This window comes from Mugil cephalus, chromosome 13 (assembly GCF_022458985.1).
Source record: "Mugil cephalus isolate CIBA_MC_2020 chromosome 13, CIBA_Mcephalus_1.1, whole genome shotgun sequence".
NCBI lineage: Eukaryota > Metazoa > Chordata > Actinopteri > Mugiliformes > Mugilidae > Mugil > Mugil cephalus.
The window spans coordinates 21,577,403-21,597,725 of NC_061782.1; the positions used below are offsets into that span (position 1 = coordinate 21,577,403).

Below are 20,323 nucleotides of genomic sequence, written 5' to 3' on the forward strand. Positions count from 1 at the left end.
GCATCTGTTCTTCCAGATGTGACAATAAGCAGCATGTAACATCACGTTAGCTTCACCACAGGACGTACGTTTTCCTGGAGGATACACCAAGTTATAGCTGCCGGAGATGATGAGAATATGTGATGCACTTAAACTTTGTGTTACCACAATGAAGATCTGTCTAAAGACCACCCTCACTGTCGCAAATAATTAAATAACAACGCTAATTTCCTGAATTCTCTAAAACTCCCAACAACTTCTGGAACGCAGGTCCTCATTATTGGACGCTACAGTCAACTCGCCACCCTGAAAGAGTCGTCGACATCATCAAAAGTTGCTCATGTGATAGGATTGCATAGTGCACCTAATCAATCAGGGTCTGTAGCACGCCGCCCCGATGTGTTACAAAGCCCAAATAGATTTACAAATGATGTGTGCGTGCGTGTGTTTGTGTGTGTCGGGGGTGTGGAGAGGGATAAGCTCCTGCATAGGATTACATATTGATTTTAAACATATAAAAAAGCTTATCATATCAAACCGTAACAGGAAAAAACTCTGGGACCCGGCTATGCATAAATCCCTTTTAGATGGCGAGAGGGCGTCCACTTTAAAACATGCACGCACACACGCGCACGCACACAGCCTCTTGAAGGCAGCCAAGACACAGCTTTGTGTGTGTGCATACATAGGTGTGAATCGGTAAGCAGATAAAGAGGGCATAGTGGATCAATTTTGTGGCAGGGAGATGAGAGCGTGGCATACAGATGGCATTTTCCTGCCTGGCATCACACCAAGGCGCTACAAGGAGGTGGTTATCACCGAGCACGCTCATAAGCTACAGCAACACCGGCCGTAAAGTCTCAACCCTTCCCCGACTGTTTTATTTCACAACTGCTTATTTATGCATATATTGCATATTTAATCGTGAAGTCCAGAGGTTTAAAGTATGTAGGAAAAGAATCATAAATGCTCCCTAGAATTATTGTTGTAGTGGGATTATACTTGTTTGTTAATGTTGTTGAGGTGAAGCAAAAAATAACTCCAGCAATATAATCAGTGCTGAAAATCTGCCTCTTAGTTTCTTCTTGTTTTTATCCCTATAACAAAAATCTCAGCTCAAAAGTGGTGGTCAGGATCTTTTAACTCTTTGAAAATTCTAAGAGAAGTTTAGAAGGATTTTTCCTTTAGCAGAATATCAGCTTCAAAGTCCCCTGAATATAACGTCACTGCTCTCTCCTCTGGTCTGTAGCACTGATACAGACTGTGTGGAACAGATTAGTTTATAATCTCTTGCTTTTAACTTTCACCTCAATTTTATTTTTTTACATTTTTAGAGAAGGTATTTTTAAGATTTAGTAATTTGTAGATGTCTGCTGGAACTAGAGAGCACATCTGCACATATTTTAAGAACTTTTGACTCTCACTGGGACATAAATGAAGTGTTTTAGTCAGTCAGCTGTGCAGCACACTGATGTGGACCGTCTGTAAGGGCCGACAGAGGGGAAGAGAGGTGTGTTTGTGTCAGTGCAGGTATATATTTTTCTCAGCAGGGTGTGTGTGTGTGTCAAGTGTATCTTATAGTGATGTGTGTTTTTTTTTTCTTCTGCTCTGACTCTCGGTGCATCTCTCTCTCTCTGTGTCATCGACTGGCCAACCAAATCAGCAATTACTCGCACGCCCGACCATCGCTCAATGGACCTGCCCAAGCACCAAATAAGTGCTGCGGAGATGTGTGCCAAAGTCACACACATACACAGAGAAATGACAACACACCTGTGAGATGTAAACACACAGATGCAGGCAAACAGAGACCAACAGATCCCACAAACACACACAGCTCTCCTCCCAGCAGCTCAGAACTATCTGTGGCTGCTACAGAAAGGTAGAGCCTGTGAATGTTAAGTGCCTCCCTTAGGGAGGAAAATAAGGCCGGCTGATAAGTTAGTCAGCTGCAAATCCAACAAGTCCACATGAAGGCAGAGAGGACCACGGTGACATGACACACACCACCTCTCCACCTCAGCTCACACACTATCTCTGCTCCCTCACTTCCACACACAAGCACACACACACACACACACACAAGGGAGAAGGCAGACACATCATACAAACCTGATATATATAGAAATGTGCACACACAGTTACCGACAATGACACGCATGGACGCAAGCACACACTCAGGCACATGAACCAGAAAAAAAAGTGAAATCCTCCCGTTTGACACGAGCAGCAGACACAAGCAGCTCGATAAATATAAATAAAGAAAGTGTCCGGAGAAGACAGAGGAAATCAACGTGGATGCAGGCAGTGTGGCAATGGCTGCAGCTCCTGCTTGGATACGCATGTCTGCTCCCCCCTCATCCCCTCTCTGACGATTCCACCTCCTTTCCTGCTAATTACAATTGATTTATTATGGACCAGGTAGCTTATCAGGTGCCCGGCGAAATTACAATGGGTGTCCGAAGGCTGTGAGGAAAAGGAGGGGGGGAGGGTTTGGGGGACAGGGTGTGTGGTGGTCAATGTCGAATAGCAAAATCAATTAGCATTGATTGGCAAAAGGTTCATTTTGCCAGAGAGGACGCAGTCGAAGGGGATTAAACTTCCCTGGCCCTCTGACAACTTTGATACAACACAATGGCTGCTTTTCTGGCTGCGGTGTAGTTAATGAGCTTTCAATAATATAACTGCATTTTTTGATCCTGTCTCTATGCAGCTGCGGCTAGATTTCAAATCAGGGATCCGTTAGTCGGGTCTGGCTAGGAAACAGATAGCATTGATCAAGTATCAGGGAGTGAAATCCCTCACAAGCTCGCCTCTTAATCCTCATCAAGAAGCCGACGCAGAATTGAAATCATCCTGCTTCAGACTCTGGATGAACGCTGGTCAAAATACAACAACCAGACAAAATGTGTCTTATTAAAGCTACAGGTGATGGAAGATGAATCACTCAAACTTTTCCATAGCATTAGCTTTACCCTCTCTTTACAACCAGGAAACGGGAAATAAGCTCAGTGGATTGCAGTTTGTTTCTTCTAGCAGCCATTTTGGCAAAATAAATTTGGGAAGACTTTTCACTCCAACAAGAAGATGAAAAAGAGATTTTACGTCACTGTTGCAACTGTAAGGTCGTCTAAATGCGTCTAACAGATTCCTCGTGGTGTGTGTGTTTGTGTGTCGTACCCTCAATGGCCAGCATGGCTCTCAGCTCTCTGTTGAGCAGTTCGAAACGTCTCTCCAGATCATGCTCTTTCTCCCTGTGGCAAGACAGACAGAAAGAGAGAAAAAATACACACAGACAGACACAGACACACACACACAACAAAGTTCATCAATATGTTAATGACTAAATCATTAAGTACTTAAAGAAACCTGCAATAAACATCGATTCAGCTACTCGCCTGAACCTTCTCTGGCTTCGCATTAATCTACTGCACATAACTGATACTCATAGTGCACTCACACAGCCCTGGGTGAGTGTGTGTGTTTGCGTGAGGGGGTACAGAAAAAGGGAATATAAGGAAAGGTGCAGAGGATGAATTGAAAACAGAATGAAGGAGAAATATATAAAGAAATAAATGCCGTGTGTATGTGTGGCCCTGCATGTATGTAGCTTGTGTGTGCGTATGCAGCTCAAATTGAATTCTTTCCTCTTTCAGCCATATTAAAAAATGAGCTAATTCGGCCCCTAATAGAATTTGTCCTTCACAGGCGCCTTTTCTCTTTGCCTCCACAAAGGGAGAACAGAAAGGGCTAATAATCAGCCCTTCTGTCAATTGGCCACTTTAAAAGGCTCCCCTTTCCCACGATATAATGTGATTATGAATACTTCAATCTCTCCTCCACTTGCACACTTAGAAATCCGCAAGGAGAAGAAAGGCGGCGTGCATGTGTGTGTGTGTCTGTGTGTGTCTTCACCTGTCGCAGCTGACCACATACAAAGAGACAAGAGATAGAGTAACGATCGCCACATTTCTATTGATTTCATATCCCGTCTACATGTAAATCAATGAGCGGATAGACAGAGGGGGGTGAATGGAGTGGCAAGTATACTCCAGGCTTGTGCAGCTAGTTTGATGTTATGCATGAAAAGTGCTGTTTGCAGGTTTTTAACGTGGGAAAAATTTACAAAACCAAGCTGGTGTTAATGGAGATGTTTCCACTAATGTTAACTAGTTTAGTTTGACTGTAAAATGAAATCCTTATCTGCAAAGAAAGATGAAGAAAGATGCAGAGGCAAATGTGTACATACAGCAGAGAGAGCTGGTTCTGTCTTCTAATGAGGGCGTTCTTCTTGTTGACCAACATGAACCACTCCTGCATCATGGCCTCCTCCTCCTCCTTGTTGTTTCCTACATAAACACACAAATAAAAGAAAAGTTACAGAAGAAAAATATGCGACAGAAAACTGCAGACGCTAACTAAACCAGATATGCATGTGAATTTATACACTACTTGCTTAAGCATTCATATATTTCAGCCTATGCCTGAAATATACGATGTCAATATGGCTCCAACCAGGGCAGGATTAACTTGTCGATTACCAGTGAATGTCTTTATAGGGTGGAGCCTTTCACTGTAGGGCAATGTATATCCCACTAATCATTTAGTGGGCCTTCAGAAAGACAAAACAAACAAACACAGAAAAACAACCCGAGCCTCTGAGACTCTCTGCCGCTACCGTAACACCTAGACAAGAACGAGAGCAAGCGAGGTTCAGATGGACAGCTAATGTAAACTTTGCCCACGCCTAGGGCTACAGCTCTGTCCTCTAACTACAGGAGAAGATGGGTTACATATAGAAAGATTCAAATGTTCAGGTAACATCTAATATAACGAACTAGAACACGCGATCACTCCCAAATCTATTTTTATATATATTTATATGTATAAAAAATAAAGCTGTCTAAGCTTTCTGATCTTAAAACCATTTTTATAGCCTACGTGTGAATGGTTTGGTGAACAGCAGCAAAAACATTTAGATTATAACCTATTAAACACAACTGTAACAGGTTCGACAGTGGTTAAATTATTATCCTCACAATGTGCATGAACTGCTGTAAAATAACCGTAGAATATCATCAAAATCAAAAATCTGTCCCTGTTTCAGTGTTCACCTTTTAATTACCACCTCACATATCACAGAAAATTACACGCATTTTGTCCATTTGAAAAGAAAAAAAAAATCGCTTGGATATGAGCTTTGCCGCGCGGTGAGGTCAGCTCAAAAGCAATGACAGCATTAATCCGACACTCAAGAAGAAAGAATGATGAAAACAGAGGACGACAGATGAAACATCATCTTGGGGCTTATGTTATTATCACTTGCAGTTTTTTTTCCTTTCTTAAGAGGGAGCTGCATTAGCTGCGAGGTTACAAGTATCATAACAAAGGAGATTTATTATAACATCTATTAATTAAGACCTGGTTGAACTGAAAAATAGAAGAATTTATGATTTTTTTGTTATATTGAGATGTGGCTTTCACCTGTGCAGCATTTGTTTAGAAGGTTCTTGTGACTTAATTATTAACACCTTCAACGTAATACTGTGCACTGAGAACCATACGAGTCTGTTTCTCTCTTTGTCAGACACAGTGTTCATCACAGAGCAGAGGGAGTATTGGTCCACTGCGTCATTGATGACAAAAGGCAGACGTGTGTATGTGTGCACGGACACCGGTGAGTGTGTGGATATTTGTGATACTCTGAGCCAGCAGATGTATGTAATTTCATTTAGGAGGAGGTAGCGGGGAGGAAGGGAAGAGAAAAAAAAATACAAGCGAATGAAAGAAAGCTTTGGGATTTAGCGGAATCGGAGGCTCGTGGATTACTGTAGTCAACTTTGAAATGGACGACACTCGGAGGGGGATAAAGCCTGCGCTGACAGGTCATTGTGCTGCCTCGAAGTCAAATAAAACAAGCAAATAATAATGGCAAATATTAAGCTCCTGTGACATTGTGGCGAGGCGGCCTGGAAGACGAGGGGGGATTATAAAGCTATATCCCCCACCGCTAGCCAGCCAGCAGCTACCAGCCAACCACCAGCCGCATTTTATGAAAGAGGGAGGGGAGGTGAAGGGCGGAGAGAAAGGAAAGAAGGAGAGGGAGGTCAGAGGAAAGGTAGGATAAAGGAGAAGAGGGAGGGCAAAAAAAAGGAGGCAAGATAGGCAGAGATGATGGGGGCAGAGGGGAAAATGGTAAAAGTGAAAGCAAAATAGGATGACTGGAGGAGGGAGCAGGTGAGCGAGGGGATGGAGTGACAGAGGCGGCACAAGTGGTGCAGGACACTCGACAGCTGCTCAGCATCCACCTCCCTTCAGTCAACCTCTCCAGGGTTGAACTCTGACCTTCAGATGCTACCTGACTCTTAAAGAGACAGAGGAGCGCCTGACTGAACAGAGTTTATAGATTTTATTGAGCTCTTTGGGTAAAGTGTTTTCATTACTGCATATATTATAATAAACACATATAATATATATAATATATAAGTAACGTCTGTTTCACTTTTGTAGTACTGTGCCAAGTGCATAAATTAAAAATCTAATGCAGAGTTGGGGGTTTCACTCCTATTGGGACAAAGACAAAAAATGGGACCTTTTCTTAAACTGGATTCAGTAGCTGTACTGTAATGAGAGCCTTCCTAAAATGGCATATGTTACCAGTGACAACAACAGAGAAAACATTGTGTTGTGTGAAGACAAATGGTGTAAATATCCCTGGCAAGCAGCTCTGACACTGTGTCTGTGAATCCAGCCTTGGCTCTGAGATGCTGTGGATCCATGCTGGCTCTCAGGGGGCCATCTTGGATCAAAGCATCTGGCGGGTTTAGCAGGTTGCATTCTGGGTCTTGCTGCTTGCTTTACACGCCACTTCTCTGTGCTTCAACACAGAGCAGGGCAGAGCAGACACAGGCCACTGAGACTGAAGCGATAAATTTGGCATTGGTACAATGTTTGATCAAGACATCAAAGGGTAAGTGAAACATGTCTGATGGAGATACACTGGATTTCCCTACCTACAGGAAACTTTATCGTCATTAATACTGTTACCTCAGCTATCAACGTGGCTGTGCTGGTGAGAAACACAGAAGATACAATCATCTCAGACACACACACACACAGCTGAGATACAACTGATAGACATATCCCAACAACCCCTCTATCTGATTGCCTGTCTCGCTCTTCTCTTGTTTCACTCTCTGTCTCACAAACACAACCAGGATACAATGACACGAACTGAGAGGAGGGAGACTCTGTCCCTGGGGCATGAAGAAAAGACTGGTTAGCACAGGCCGCTGTTCGTTTGTGTGCTTAACATATGAGAGCAGGTATGCAAGAGAAATAAATGAATAAAATAAAGGAAATAGAAAAGCCTAAAAGACAGAGTGAGCCTCTATAGCCAAATAAGATTAAGATAGTCATCTTGGCCACTGTTCCATTCAGTGTAGATAGGAATAATGAAACCCACCCTGAGGTGGTCAAACTGCTGCTGCTGCTGCTGCAGTTTTGAATTAAATGTGTAACATGCTCAAGCTCAGCAAGGATTAGAGTTAGCCAGTGAATATTAATTGATTTGTCAACATTTTGGAATATACAGAACAGGTAAATATCCACCGCTTACAGATACAGTTTAATAGCTTCAAAGGTTGTATTCTCCTGTGCTCCACCAGTAAAGTCGATAACGTTATTAAATTCTGTTTATTTTAGTTCATGCTCTGTGTCCAAAGTAATATCTTCACATTGCTTTATTTGTCTGCTATTTTCAGGTTTTCAGTTTTAGGATTCATTCTTAAAATGCCTGAAATGATTAATTTCATGTAATTTAACTTTAAATTAAACTGACAAAATTGTAGAGGTCAACAGTTTGTCCTTCAAGTTGTAGTGCACCTGATGGCATCATTGATCTGTTTAAATCTTATGAAATAGAGCAGCAGAATAAGAAGGAAAGAAACTTAATTCACAGAAGAAGTGAGTTTGGATAAGAGAGAAAAAAATGAACAAGACAGAAAGAGAAACACATTAAACGCTATGATCACAGCACGTTCATCTCATTTCTTATTCCACCATTTTGTCATTTAATCCAATAGCTGTTAATCCAATTTGTCTATCGGACATGTAAAAAGGCGGCGAGGAGGAGGAGAAAGAAGAGGAGGAGGAGGAGGGAAAGGGAGGAGATAGAGCTGAACTTCTCTTCTGTGTTCCAAGTCACTTTCTCAATTGCAGTTTATTTAGGGCCGCGCTGCACTTGTGTGTCTCCCATCGCTCTCTCTGTCCGACCGTCAAGCCCGCCTGATAACAGCGGGGATCAGCAAAGATGAAAGCCAAAGACACATGAAAGGAAATGAGAAAAGAAGGAATAAAAAGAACAGGATGAACATTGTTTCCTGTGATTAGGTAAGAGCTCGTTAAAAGGCTGTCACTGCAGCGATGTGAATATGCATGACAGGGGCCGGACTAATCAGAGAGGTCTGTGGCGAGGACCGGGGGGTGGGAGGGTTGTGTGTAAGTAGGCAACTTAAGACTTGATTTAATTAATGTGAGTAGAGGAGGGTCTTGTTAGGAAGGAGACAGGGAGAGACGGAGAGCAAGCAAGAAAGGTTAAGGAGCTCTGAAACTCAGCTTTGCCCATAAAACATGATGTATAACATTTGGAGCTTGAGGAGATGTTTAATAACTTAACCCTCTTTCTTCCTTTTATTCTAAAATGCAGGATCACGTTTGAGTTAAGACTGTTTTTCAGTGTACATCAAGTGAAGCTGTTGCAACATTACAACACTTCATACGTGGAAGAATCAGGCTAGTCCTCTCTATGTTGAACATGTGATTTCTCCAGCGCTCTCTTATTCTATTCTGCTCTCTACTGGAGTGCTGCTGAGGGCTATTTTTCCAGGGGAGTCTTGTACGAGGCCTTTTTAGCTGTCCTCAATGGCACAATGGTCCTAGCGTATAGATGGATTCCTGCTTTATTGAACCTGTGTATAATGTCTGCTGAATGGGACACATTAACCGATTCACACTCACCTCTTCCCCTTCCTCCCCCCGGATGGAAAAAGGAGAAAAGTAAAATACAAAATAAAAGAAAAGGGGAGGAAAAAAAACTCCTCTCACACTGAGGCACAATAAGTGCCTTTTCCACTAGTGTCATTTGTCAACCACTGCTTGCTTTGCAACTTACAAAAGAGGTGGAGGTAGGGAAGAGAGCAGGGAAAGCAGGAGTGGGCTGTGACGGAGAGTTTTGGAGGCATAAATTTGATTTTTTCCATAATCATAAATGGGGCTCTATAATTATTTGTTTCTAGTTATGCCAACACTGTTGGTCGTGCTTTCTGTCAGAGGGCACACAAACTGCACAGACCTGTGAATTAAGCATGTAATCACATACTAAAATCATTTTTGTTTTGATCATAAACAACCACTATATGAATGATATAGAATAGTTGGGTAGAATAGGGTGCCAATTTAAAACACATATGTAATGGACCTCTATGTTTCTATCCGTCCAGGAAACTCATCGCCTAATATCTGTTGTACATGGGGAGACATACGTAGAAGGAATGGATGGAAACAATCAGATCAAATGTTTACACATTATTAGGTGCAAATATTTTTTCCAAGAAACTGATTGTTAAAGGTCAGCACCACTCCTCTCAATCGATCAATTTCTTCCGATCACGTCAGTCTGTTAACACGAGATGTCAACACCAAGCATTTTAATTCTGACTGAGTGATTATTCTGTTTACTAGAAGCAACAGGGTTTGAAAGAAATGAACACCTGCTGATGTGCAACCTATTAATTTAATAAAGGTAACGTTTGACAAAAAGGTTCACCTGCCACAGCGGCCAATCAAGAGGAATTGCTTGTGCTAAAATGTATTTATGCTGAACATGATAAGACTGATGGCAGGAATGGCTGGCACAAGGTCCCAGTCGATCAGTTTTAAAATAAAACTCTATATCCTATTCAGTTTAAAACTAATTGAAAATAAACTTTACAACGAACGTTTAAAAAAAGAATTGTCTGTTAAATGTAACTCTATAATAGTATCTAATAATATTATCTCAGAGCCAAAACTTTTAGCGGTTATTATAGAGTCCTGATAATGAGCGGAGTTTTACGGGATTGTCAAAGCCTTTTTTAATGAGCAGGACGGTGTACGTATTCAGTCTCTACAATGGCTCTGTGAAGGTTCAAACAAACGATAGGTTTGTCTTGCTAACACGTCCCCTCCTTGCATCCTTCTCTGTCTTAAACAAACCCTTGCTCTCGTCTGCTGACTCCTCTGCGTACACAGAAGCACACACACCACTGGGCAAACACATTTGACCTCAGAGCTTACAGTAGACCAACCTCCAGACACCCCTCATTCCTCCACCTCAGGGGTTAAGGAGGGGTAGGCGCTCAGGCAAACAACAGAGTTCACATAATGGATTGACTCTGGAGATCAAATGTTCATATTAAGAAGCTTCAGTTTGTACATATACACACATGCTGAGGCCCACAATTTCGACTGCTTATTCAAGGGATGAAGAGTGAATTTACACAAGAAAAGTAATTTAAGCAGTTTTCTCTCCCCGAGTTCTTCCTCTCTTTGATTTTAACACTATGGTTTTATTAAGTGTTTCGGGAAAACTAATATTATTTTAAATAGGAGCAAAGACGTTGTCAGATTAAAAGGAAAAACTAAACACCACTCCTAGGGCATTTTCCTATTTGTCTAGGTGAACCAGCAAAGCCATGACAATCACAGATACACTCCTCCTCCTGAACATTGCTTCCCCTTCCTCCCCCAGCTCCATCAAATTGTGTTTTTGCTACAAATCAATAAACATTATCAGAGAGTGGCAGACTATGGGCTGGTGGAGGCAGCCTCTGTCTGTTAAAGCCCAGACCGCCCTGTCTCTATCACAGCCTGGGTGAGAAGGCCAGGAGGAAACAGAAAGATTCACAAGAAAGAAAGGCGGACACACAACCACACAAATACAACCTACAGTCAACATAAGGTGGAGGCAGAATACACAAAACAGAGAAACAATCAAACAGAGTCACACACTAGACCAAGTATTTGTTGCAGAGTATAACCCTACTGAGAGTGAGTTCTCTCATTCATTCAGACGGAAACAGCAGCAGTAAAATTGTTTAACAATAATACAGCATAGGCTGTTTTGAGCATGACACTCAACGACAATAAAAAAAAATTAAAAGAAATTCAGAAAAAAAAGTCTTTAAGACTCCCTAACCCATTAGGTCGCTGTATCTCCGCTCTGCTTTGTCAGCTTTAGCTTTAGTGTCAGAAATCCCTGAACTCTGCGACGCTCCACACAAACCATTTAACTGAGCTCTAAATAAGATGATTTTCAACCTGTCCCCACTTAGCTTGGGGCTGGAAAAGGAAAATCAAGGGGCCTGCCATACACCATTTCTCAATTACCTTTCTCATCATTGTCACCCGTGTTCATTACTACTATTATCATCTTTCCCTTTCTGTTGCACCCCCACTTTAGGCTAGCTTAGGCCGCTGTGGCTGACGTGCTGGATGAAGAGAGCGTCAGAATGGAGAGCTTTTTACAAGGCCACACCACTTCAGGTAATTAATATAGCGAGAGGGGGCAGATGAGAGGAGACGGAGAATATGTGAGTGTATGTACGCCTGTGTGTGTTTTTGCTGAAATGCCTGATTGGGGAGCTCACCTGCCGATACCCCCTAAAAGGTATTTCATTAACGAGCCTTTTACCATACAAGCAGAGCAACAAAGCCCCAGTTACGCCTGTCTCCACTCCAGCTCGACAGGGCCCTCCAGGACGTCTGTAGCTGTGTGTGGGAAGAGTAAAGACGAGTGGAGGAGCAGAGAGGAGAGGCGAGGAGAGGCTATCCCCGTTCATAATCTCATGACAAAAGGCAAAAAGGCATCATCCTATTACCAGCGTGATCTTCACCAGCTCCTGCTAGCTCCTTTCCACAGGGGGCTCCCTTTTATTATTAAGGTGAGTGGGTGATAGGGAGCAGGAAAGGCGCCCGGCGCCTCCCTATTAGCCCTAGGACAAGGATAGGAATGAAGGGGGAGAGAAGAGAGGAGAGACCCCATGCTAGGGTTCTACTTGGAGTCTTTTTCTATTTTCAGAATGAGAACCTTTGCTTAGACCTTTGGGGGGTGGCTTCTATTAGGCGTCAGTGCTACAACACAAAGTGGGAGAGATTCTCAAATCAAGCACCTCAATAGAAGTGGTGATGATCAGTGGGAAAACATCCTCAGCTACACCTGTTGAAACTCATTTGTATTTGATTCACGGTACTCCTCAGCTCCACTATAACAGTTAACATGTCATGGATCAGTCATTAAAGGAATATGTAGTTTAAACATTGTGAAAACTGCACAACTAGCTCTTCATTCAACTTCTAATCAGACTGTGTCTTCAAAAAAGTCCTGGACATGACGAGCCAAAAGCATAAACATTACTTTATACATTTTCAGTCGTGCTGTTTTTAGTTTGAGCTCAGTTATAGAATTACAGTAATGCACTGTGGGTATCTACCAGAACTGTGAGTGAGGAAAAGGACTGAGCGAGAGAAAGAGATTAGTCTGTTTTTCTGCTCAAGTGTTTTGTCTTCTGCTCAGTGGGGGTGCTTGCTTCTAGCCTCAGGTTACACAGGGGAATTGTGGGAAATTAAAGTAGCCTGAGCAGTGTTTGACAATGACAATGATGCCAAGCTTGGTGTTAAAATGTGCTGAAGGAGAGGTGAAGAGGATTAATAAGACACCTTCATAAAAATATTTTTGAATGAAGTTCATCTTCTTTTGTTTGTGTACACGATCACTTTAAAGACCCTGGAAAGTTGGTGGGCTGGATCAACTTTTGACTGTCACACTGTTTGCTTGTACCTGATGTAGAAGTTTGAGATATTGGTAACAAAGATTGCAGCATTTGATGTTTAGATACCATTATTGAGTCTTTTGTAAAGGATACAATATAACTGTTAACATCCATTATGGCATTTGTTGAGAGGCATATGTTACATAATTTGTTGTTCTGATTGGTTGCAGGACTTTCCAACTGCTCAGATTTATTTTTGTCTTTGTATCGATTGAATCATGCCACGTAATAAAATTCCAAATGGCGTATTATCGGACTCATATTCTAATAAGAATTGAGTCTGGACAGCTGCAGCTATATTAGCCAACAAATTCATAGATGAGATATTTATGACCAAATTGTGTCCAAGTAAAAGCATAATTATGCCATATCTGGCTAAGATGGTACACTACCCAAGGCATTACAGTTATACTGTGTTAATTTGGAAAAACAGTCATAGTGAGCTATACATTAAATACAAATGCTCTTACATAATTATTATTATTATTTTTTAAATGAGATAATCATTCATCTTCTGTTTTTATTGTTGACATTTTTGTGTCTTAATGTAAACAGCGTTATCATGTGATCTTGTTGCTTCATGATGAGATGACACAAATAGCACCGATGAATCACTCATTCTCACATTTACATTCCCATCTGAAAAAGTTAAAAATAAATTGTATTAATTTAGAGACAAGTGCGAGGGACCTTTAGTCGACTCCATCGACTGAGATACGCACATGTGCGCGCGCACACTCTCATCATCATCGTCCTCCTTTCTCCTCTGTAGCCCAGTAAAAAGCCTGTGATGACCTGGGTGTGTAGCTTATTAACCTCTCCATCAGTTCTTATCAGCCACTGAATAGCCCAGTCATCTGCCTCTCCTCCTGAATCCTATGGTGGAAATATTTCTCCTCACGTCAGGGCTATAATTTGGTCCACACACAAATCATTTAAGGTACACACGCTGCACACACACGCGCGTACGCACACGGAGAACATAAAAGGGGATCAGTGGAAACATTTTGTCAACCTCGGTCCTGGTGAGCTTCCAAGACTGGCGTGGACCAGATGTTACTGAAATTATCAACAATTGGGGGAAACAACAGAAGGGGTGTACATGGTGTGTGTGTGCGTGTGTGTGTGTGTGCGTGCATTGGTCTGGTTGCATGCATGAATGTGTGCGTGTGTGTGTGAGGGCCCAGAATAAATTAATGGCTGATTTCTCCCCTTGCTTTGATGGCATTAAGAGCCCTCCTCTCCTCAATGTGCTGCGTTAAATGCTTTTCTCTCCTTCTCTCTTTCCGTCCGTCTCTCCCTTCTTTTTTTGACAAGCAGGGCCACCCAGCTGAAAGCAACTGATGCAAAACGCCGGAGTAATCTCCCCCTCCATCCACCACCACCACCCCTCCTGCTATCTTTAGTCTTTGACACAGTAGCCATTATCTGTGGGATTTAGTTAAACCAAACCTTCATGTATTTGTTAGGCCCCGGGTTCGTTTTCTCTTCTGACTGCTCTGCTTGAGAGTAGCCAGGAGTGGAGGTGGAGGTGGGGTTACGTCATCAGTCAGCTTGGTGGAGACTCGTGAAGAAGGGGCCTACAATGCCATCTAGCTGGTTCCAGCCCAGTAAGTGACATAAAAGCTAAAATTTATAACCTTATTTTAAACGCTTTAAAAACACTAAAGAGAGAGACGCGTTGTCAAGGAAATTAAGAGCCACAACACAATAATTTTACTTCGCTTTAGCTTATTTAACACTTCTTTGGTCTTTGGGCCTGTGGAATAGTGAATAGCGAATTTTCAAGTATAATAGGGCTGGGTAGAAATTAAAAGATAAAACACAACAATGTCACTTTACTTAAATTTGACAGTGGATGTAGTAAAATGCACCAACAAACCGAGAAAAACATGGCTTGTTTGTTGACTTTTATATTATATATTACATGCTGTATACTTGAAATCACCATAAAAAAAAGGCTGATAAATTAACAGTTTTTGTTTTCCTACGAACCTAAATCTAAATACTCTTGTCCCATTCATCAACGACAATTATTGCAATTAGATGTATGACCAAAAAAGTATTATATAAAAATAAATGTGATACATTTATCATAATATATTACAGAGCAAGCATATTACCGAGGTGACTTTCTTCTATCAATTCATTTCTGTGAAATGATGCTAAAACACAGACGTGTCCCTCCCTGCCACATGTAGCTGCAGAGCTAAAAATGCTGTAATGGAATCACTGTTGAAACTCGCCACATAAGCCACGGCTCGGTGGGGCTAAACTAAGGTTAAGCCAGGTGGTTTAGCTGCCTTAGTATGTGTTTACACACACACTGAGGTGTGAACCATTCAGGGAGCTTAGAGTGGGTGGAGAAACACGAGTTGATTTAGTGCTAGTGTAAACCTTGGTACCTGTTGGTGGTGTTAATTGGGACAGCTTAACACCAACAGCATAAATCTGTAGGGATTTGGATGTGGAATCGCCATGCTCTAGGAGAATGTACAATACAGCTGGATATCAAGGTTTTTGGGGGATGACTGAAATGAATTTAACAGCAGGTAATAAATGTCAGGTCAGACTCATAATGTTTATTCTCTTTAACCAGATGCAAATTTTATATTAGCTTGTGCTTCTTATGTGACAACAAAATTTGAAAAATGACATATTTTACAAATTGTATGTTATTTTAAGATAACGTACAGAAATGTGCAGTGTTACTGCAGCAGAGGGGATAGAATCATAACAGTGTCTGTACAAACAATTAAGCATGTACAAAAATATAAAGAGTACAATAGGTACCAGTAAGTATTAAGTAGGTTTAATAGTAGATAACAACAGAAACAGTTTAGTTTAATTAATACCACAAACCATTAGTGGTAACAACCTAAATAGGCAATGATTTACAAATAACAGACAGAAGTGCTGCCATTTACACTGAAAACGAATGCGTAAAAATGTAACAATGCTGTACTTAAGGTTATGGCATTTAGTGTTTGTCTGTTGTTGTTTTGTAGCATATTTTGGAGGTTGTGGCTTGTAGGACAAACTCATGTCAGTCAGTGGGCAAGGCCGGAAATAAAAAAAAACAAAAAAAAAACAGAACTAGTTTTCTATGAAATTAAATCCAGTTTAACGATGGGCTGGTTGAAGTACCACCTTTCTAACGCTGTTTCAACATGAATTAAATATTGTAACAATCTTGAACTGACTTTAGTGCAGGATTATTATAATAAAATAAATAGTTTTCACTCATGTAGACTATCTAACGAACTGACAAGTGAGGGTATGTTGAGCCAATCATAAGGCTGCTATGTTTAAATGTAAAGAGACGAGAAATTTCTGAATGAAAAAGTGTGATGGACAGAGTAGTGATAAACCCCAGAGGAGGACCCCTCCACCCCCGCCCAGTCTGCTGACAGACTGAAATCTTTTTAGCATAAGTGGCTCCGCCTGCCCTATTAGCAAAGAGAGCGAGGAGGGTGTGTGTGGGGTTGTGTGTGTGTGTGGTGGGGGGGCTCAACCCCCCCTGGGGTAGATGTTAGAACAAATTTGAGGGGTGTCATATTACACGCCTTGTGACAAGAGGCCGAGAGGAGGTGAACGATGAATTTACTTAATGAATTAATCTGCGGCCCAGTAATGGCTCTGCTAACAACATTAGTCATCCTTCTTACATCTCTGGGCTGCGATTTGTCTGCTTCCTCCCTCATCTCTTGCTGTTACACAATCATTTCATTTCACCCAGTCCTCCTTCATTTTTTACACCCTGCCCATATCATTCCTCTTTACCCTCTTTACTGCGCGATTAAATCGATTTATTTCATTTGAAAACATTCATCATAGCTTCAAACTCTTTCTACCGAAGAATGAGGTCTGTAGCCTGGTTGAATATACACAATTAATTTCCATTGTTCCTAATGCGTTTGTAAATGTGACAAATAAATCCCCAATGTGGAAAAGCATTACATCACAAGTGACACCAACACCAGGCTGCTCATGCCTCTGGCCCTGGCTTGAGCTTTGATTCAATACACAGATGCAAAATTGCAGTGTTTAAATAGATATTTAAATGGAAATGTATTGGGAAAGACAGCTGTTGGTATTTGTAGCCTGGAGTGCTCATTACAATGGGAAATGGGGAGGAGTGTGTGTGTGGAGGGGGTGATGACAACAGTAGCATGGCGAGCAGCTGTGTTAGCAAGTGAATGGTGTAATTACTGGCCAAACCTCTGTCATTAACCTGAATTGTTGAGTGCCACCACAGCCGTTATCATAAGAAAGCCTTGATTAATTGACTGCAGGTTGAAATTCAATTATGTGCCTGGGTTGCAGTTTGTAAATTAAAAAATAACTACCATGATGACAAGAAAAAAAATGCAAACATAAACAGTCAATCTCAGCTACTTAAAAATATTCCCTGTAGTTGAAAGAAAGTTGACATTATTACAGAAAAAAATACAAAAAAAAAAATTGTAGAAAAAAAGTGAAAGATGTTTTAAAAGCTATGGCAGAGAATAACTCAATAAATAAAAGTGATTTAACTGGTCGTGTGGATCGCTGTGCTGCTAAAAAGTGTGATTTGTGTTGTGTTAGTTCTCTGGGTGTGTGTATTCTAGATTCACTTGTCTGTGACGATGTGTTTGGCAGCGACCAGCGCGGGTTGGACTGGCTGCTGCATGGGGTCTCCGGCAGAGAGGCGGTTGATGAAAGCGTTGGCGGGATGCTCCAATAAAGAGCAGATTATCATAAGCGGCCATTGTCCACCTCCCGATTCTCTCCAACACCCTCCTCCCCTTCTTCCCCACTTACTCACCCCTCGGCTGAAAATGTTAATCGGCACTATCGTTCGCAGGCCGAAGAAAGCCGAGCATACCTTCTGTTTCAAAAGAGAACCGGTGCAAAAATAAACAAAGCAGCAGGAGAAGGTAGTGTAGAAAGAGGAGAAGCAGCAAACAATAATTCACAAATAAATCAACAACTTCTTTTGGCTGTGGCTAGCAGCTACACCCCTTCCCCTCCCTCCTAACTAACTCCCTCCCTCCCGTTGACTCCATCCACCCAGCTCGTTTTATCTGAAGATTCTCAGACAATGCCTAGAGGATCCCATTCCCTAATCTTCCTAAAAATCCCCCTTTCATCCCCACTGTTAAAGAATGTATGAAAGGCTGACACCGAGCAGGAGAAAAGGGGAAAAAAAAGGAAAAAGAAAAGAGGAGCGGTGCACATCTGGGAGTGAGGGTGGTGTCACTGTGCCGGACTATGAGGGTGGAAGGAGGGGGGAGGAAAAAGCACAGGGGAGGCAGGAGCTCCGCACTGGTCGCCTGTGCATAGTCCTTGCAAGTTGACTAATTAAATTGTTTTGCTGCTCAAACATTCAAATGGCCGAGGAGATTAAGGGCATGAGCGGGAATGGGACTGTGTGTGTGTGCGTGCGTGCAAGGGGGGTTAATCTGTGTTCTGACCCAGTTGAACCTTTGAGACACACACACACACACACACACACACACACACACACACACACACACACACACACACACACACACACACACACACACACACATTTTATCCCAAAAAAAGAGCTCAAATCCTTTGTTTTGTCCCCTCAAAGGCAAGAAAAAGGCAATGGGTTTTAAAGGAGTGATCCCCAGATTTCTTTTCTTCCCCATAGGGAGGAATGGTGCATTTGCTCCTGAAGTGAATCCAAGATGACCACAAACACATTCCACTGTGGTCTAATACAAAACCATTCGATTGAAAGTGAGTGCTCTTTTCGTAACCCTGACAACAACAACAGGAAAATGACCAAAGGCTTCAAAAAAGAAGTACATCTTCTCTTGGCTCTGTCTATCTCAGTAGCCATGAGCTTAGCTTACGAATTGGGTCTGTGATTATGGATAAACAATAGTCGCAATCTCTCTGCTCGACAGTTTCAATCAGAATTCACACAGTGGACAAGCCTGCAGCGTAGCCTGTGTTTATTTTGGGGGATTCAAAGGAGAGTCGTATGTGAAACGTAATGTTATTTGACTCACTTTTGAATTGAAGAACTTTTCCCCACAGAGCAAAAGCAAAAATGCCAACATCGAAACTGCTCTCCTGCCATCTTTCAGTCTGTGAACTGTGGAGCGTATTATAGTCACTATAGTCACAAACACTTTTTGTTCTCTCAGTGCAGAAAGATTAGACTGGTTATCCCATTAATGTTGTTAAAATGCCATTCTTGTGTCTTTAAGCTCTCGTATAGGAGGTCAAGATGAGTCGTCCTACTCTTACAAGGCAGGCATGGATGTAATCTGCCCAAAGTTTCAATAATTAATGTTAAGCTTCTTCAGCAATACGTTTGTTAAAGAACTGGCCCTGATAATATACTTAAAGCTGCACATGTTGTTTGTGTTGCAGCAACAAGGCAGAGCTTGACATGCAGTTGTGAGAGAGTGTGTATGTGTGAGAGAGAGAGTGAGTCCGTACGACACTCACCCAGCCAAATTTAATCTTTATCCAAACTATAAAATGATGCTGTCACAATGCTGGATTAGGATTAGGGACATGGGAAAAAGAGTGAGAGACTGACTCACTGGATGCTGAAGAAATATAAACATAACACACACTCGGTCGCAACTATGTCTGCACACCATCAGCATTAGCACTGGGCTCACTGCTTTCAAAGAAGGAAAAAAAAAAATCACCTCTACATATTACAAATATTTCCAAAATTGTGGAACACATTCAATGGAAAATTGATTTCGACTACACTGAAAACAAAACAATTAGAGGAACACAAATGATTCCTGCAGGCCATTGTTGGACCGATGGGATTTAGAGCCACAGGTTGACATTTAAACTGTTCACGTACCGCAATCCTCCACACAATCACAAATTGAAGCCCTTTCCAGTGTGAAGGCAGTGACAGTCCGTTCTGTCCCTCACTCAGATACTGAGGGGGATAGGCCGCATGTGTAAAGTACATTAAGCTTTCACTGGATTCCTCCTCGTGCCATTCTTCTCTCGTCGACTCGCAGACACAAAGGCAGATTAAAGGAGCGCACGCCATAAAAACCCTGTGTCAATCTTATCAGCTTCGAGTGCAATTTTTAAACATATGTTAATCTGGGAGAGCTAAAACTCATTCTCATCCTCTCCCTGCTTGTTTATCTCTTATCAAACGCGCAGTAGGTGAGGGGCAGCTTTGCAGTGCAGCTAAGTGCCATTATTTGGATAATTGCGTCCATTGTTGCAGGTTATATAGCTTTATGAAATGGGAGGTGTGAGTAAATAGGTGCAGGGGCCAGGTAGGGGGTGGCTGAGATATATTCAAACAGGGGCCGGGGGATTTTCTGCAAAGGCTACATGATGCATTTGAATACCTCTTCATGGCAAAAGCTGAATTTTCAATGAGTGTTTGATATGTTTTTCTGTGTAACAATGCCTTTAGAAAATTACAATGCCAAGGTCAGAAGCATTACAAGTGTCCACAGAAACAC

At 41.9% G+C, this 20,323-nt stretch overlaps 1 protein-coding gene across 6 annotated transcripts in view; it reads right to left on the bottom strand.

Moving 5' to 3' along the window:
* ehbp1 (EH domain binding protein 1) overlaps positions 1-20,323 on the bottom strand; it is a 125,872-nt gene that overhangs the window by 4,670 nt on the left and 100,879 nt on the right. For all 6 annotated transcript variants that reach the window (XM_047602412.1, XM_047602411.1, XM_047602409.1 and 3 more), the window contains 2 exons: positions 4,229-4,328; positions 3,160-3,233 (listed from right to left, as the gene is read on the bottom strand). In XM_047602412.1, coding sequence (XP_047458368.1) covers positions 3,160-3,233; positions 4,229-4,328 — 174 coding nt within the window. The remainder of the gene's footprint in view (positions 1-3,159; positions 3,234-4,228; positions 4,329-20,323) is intronic.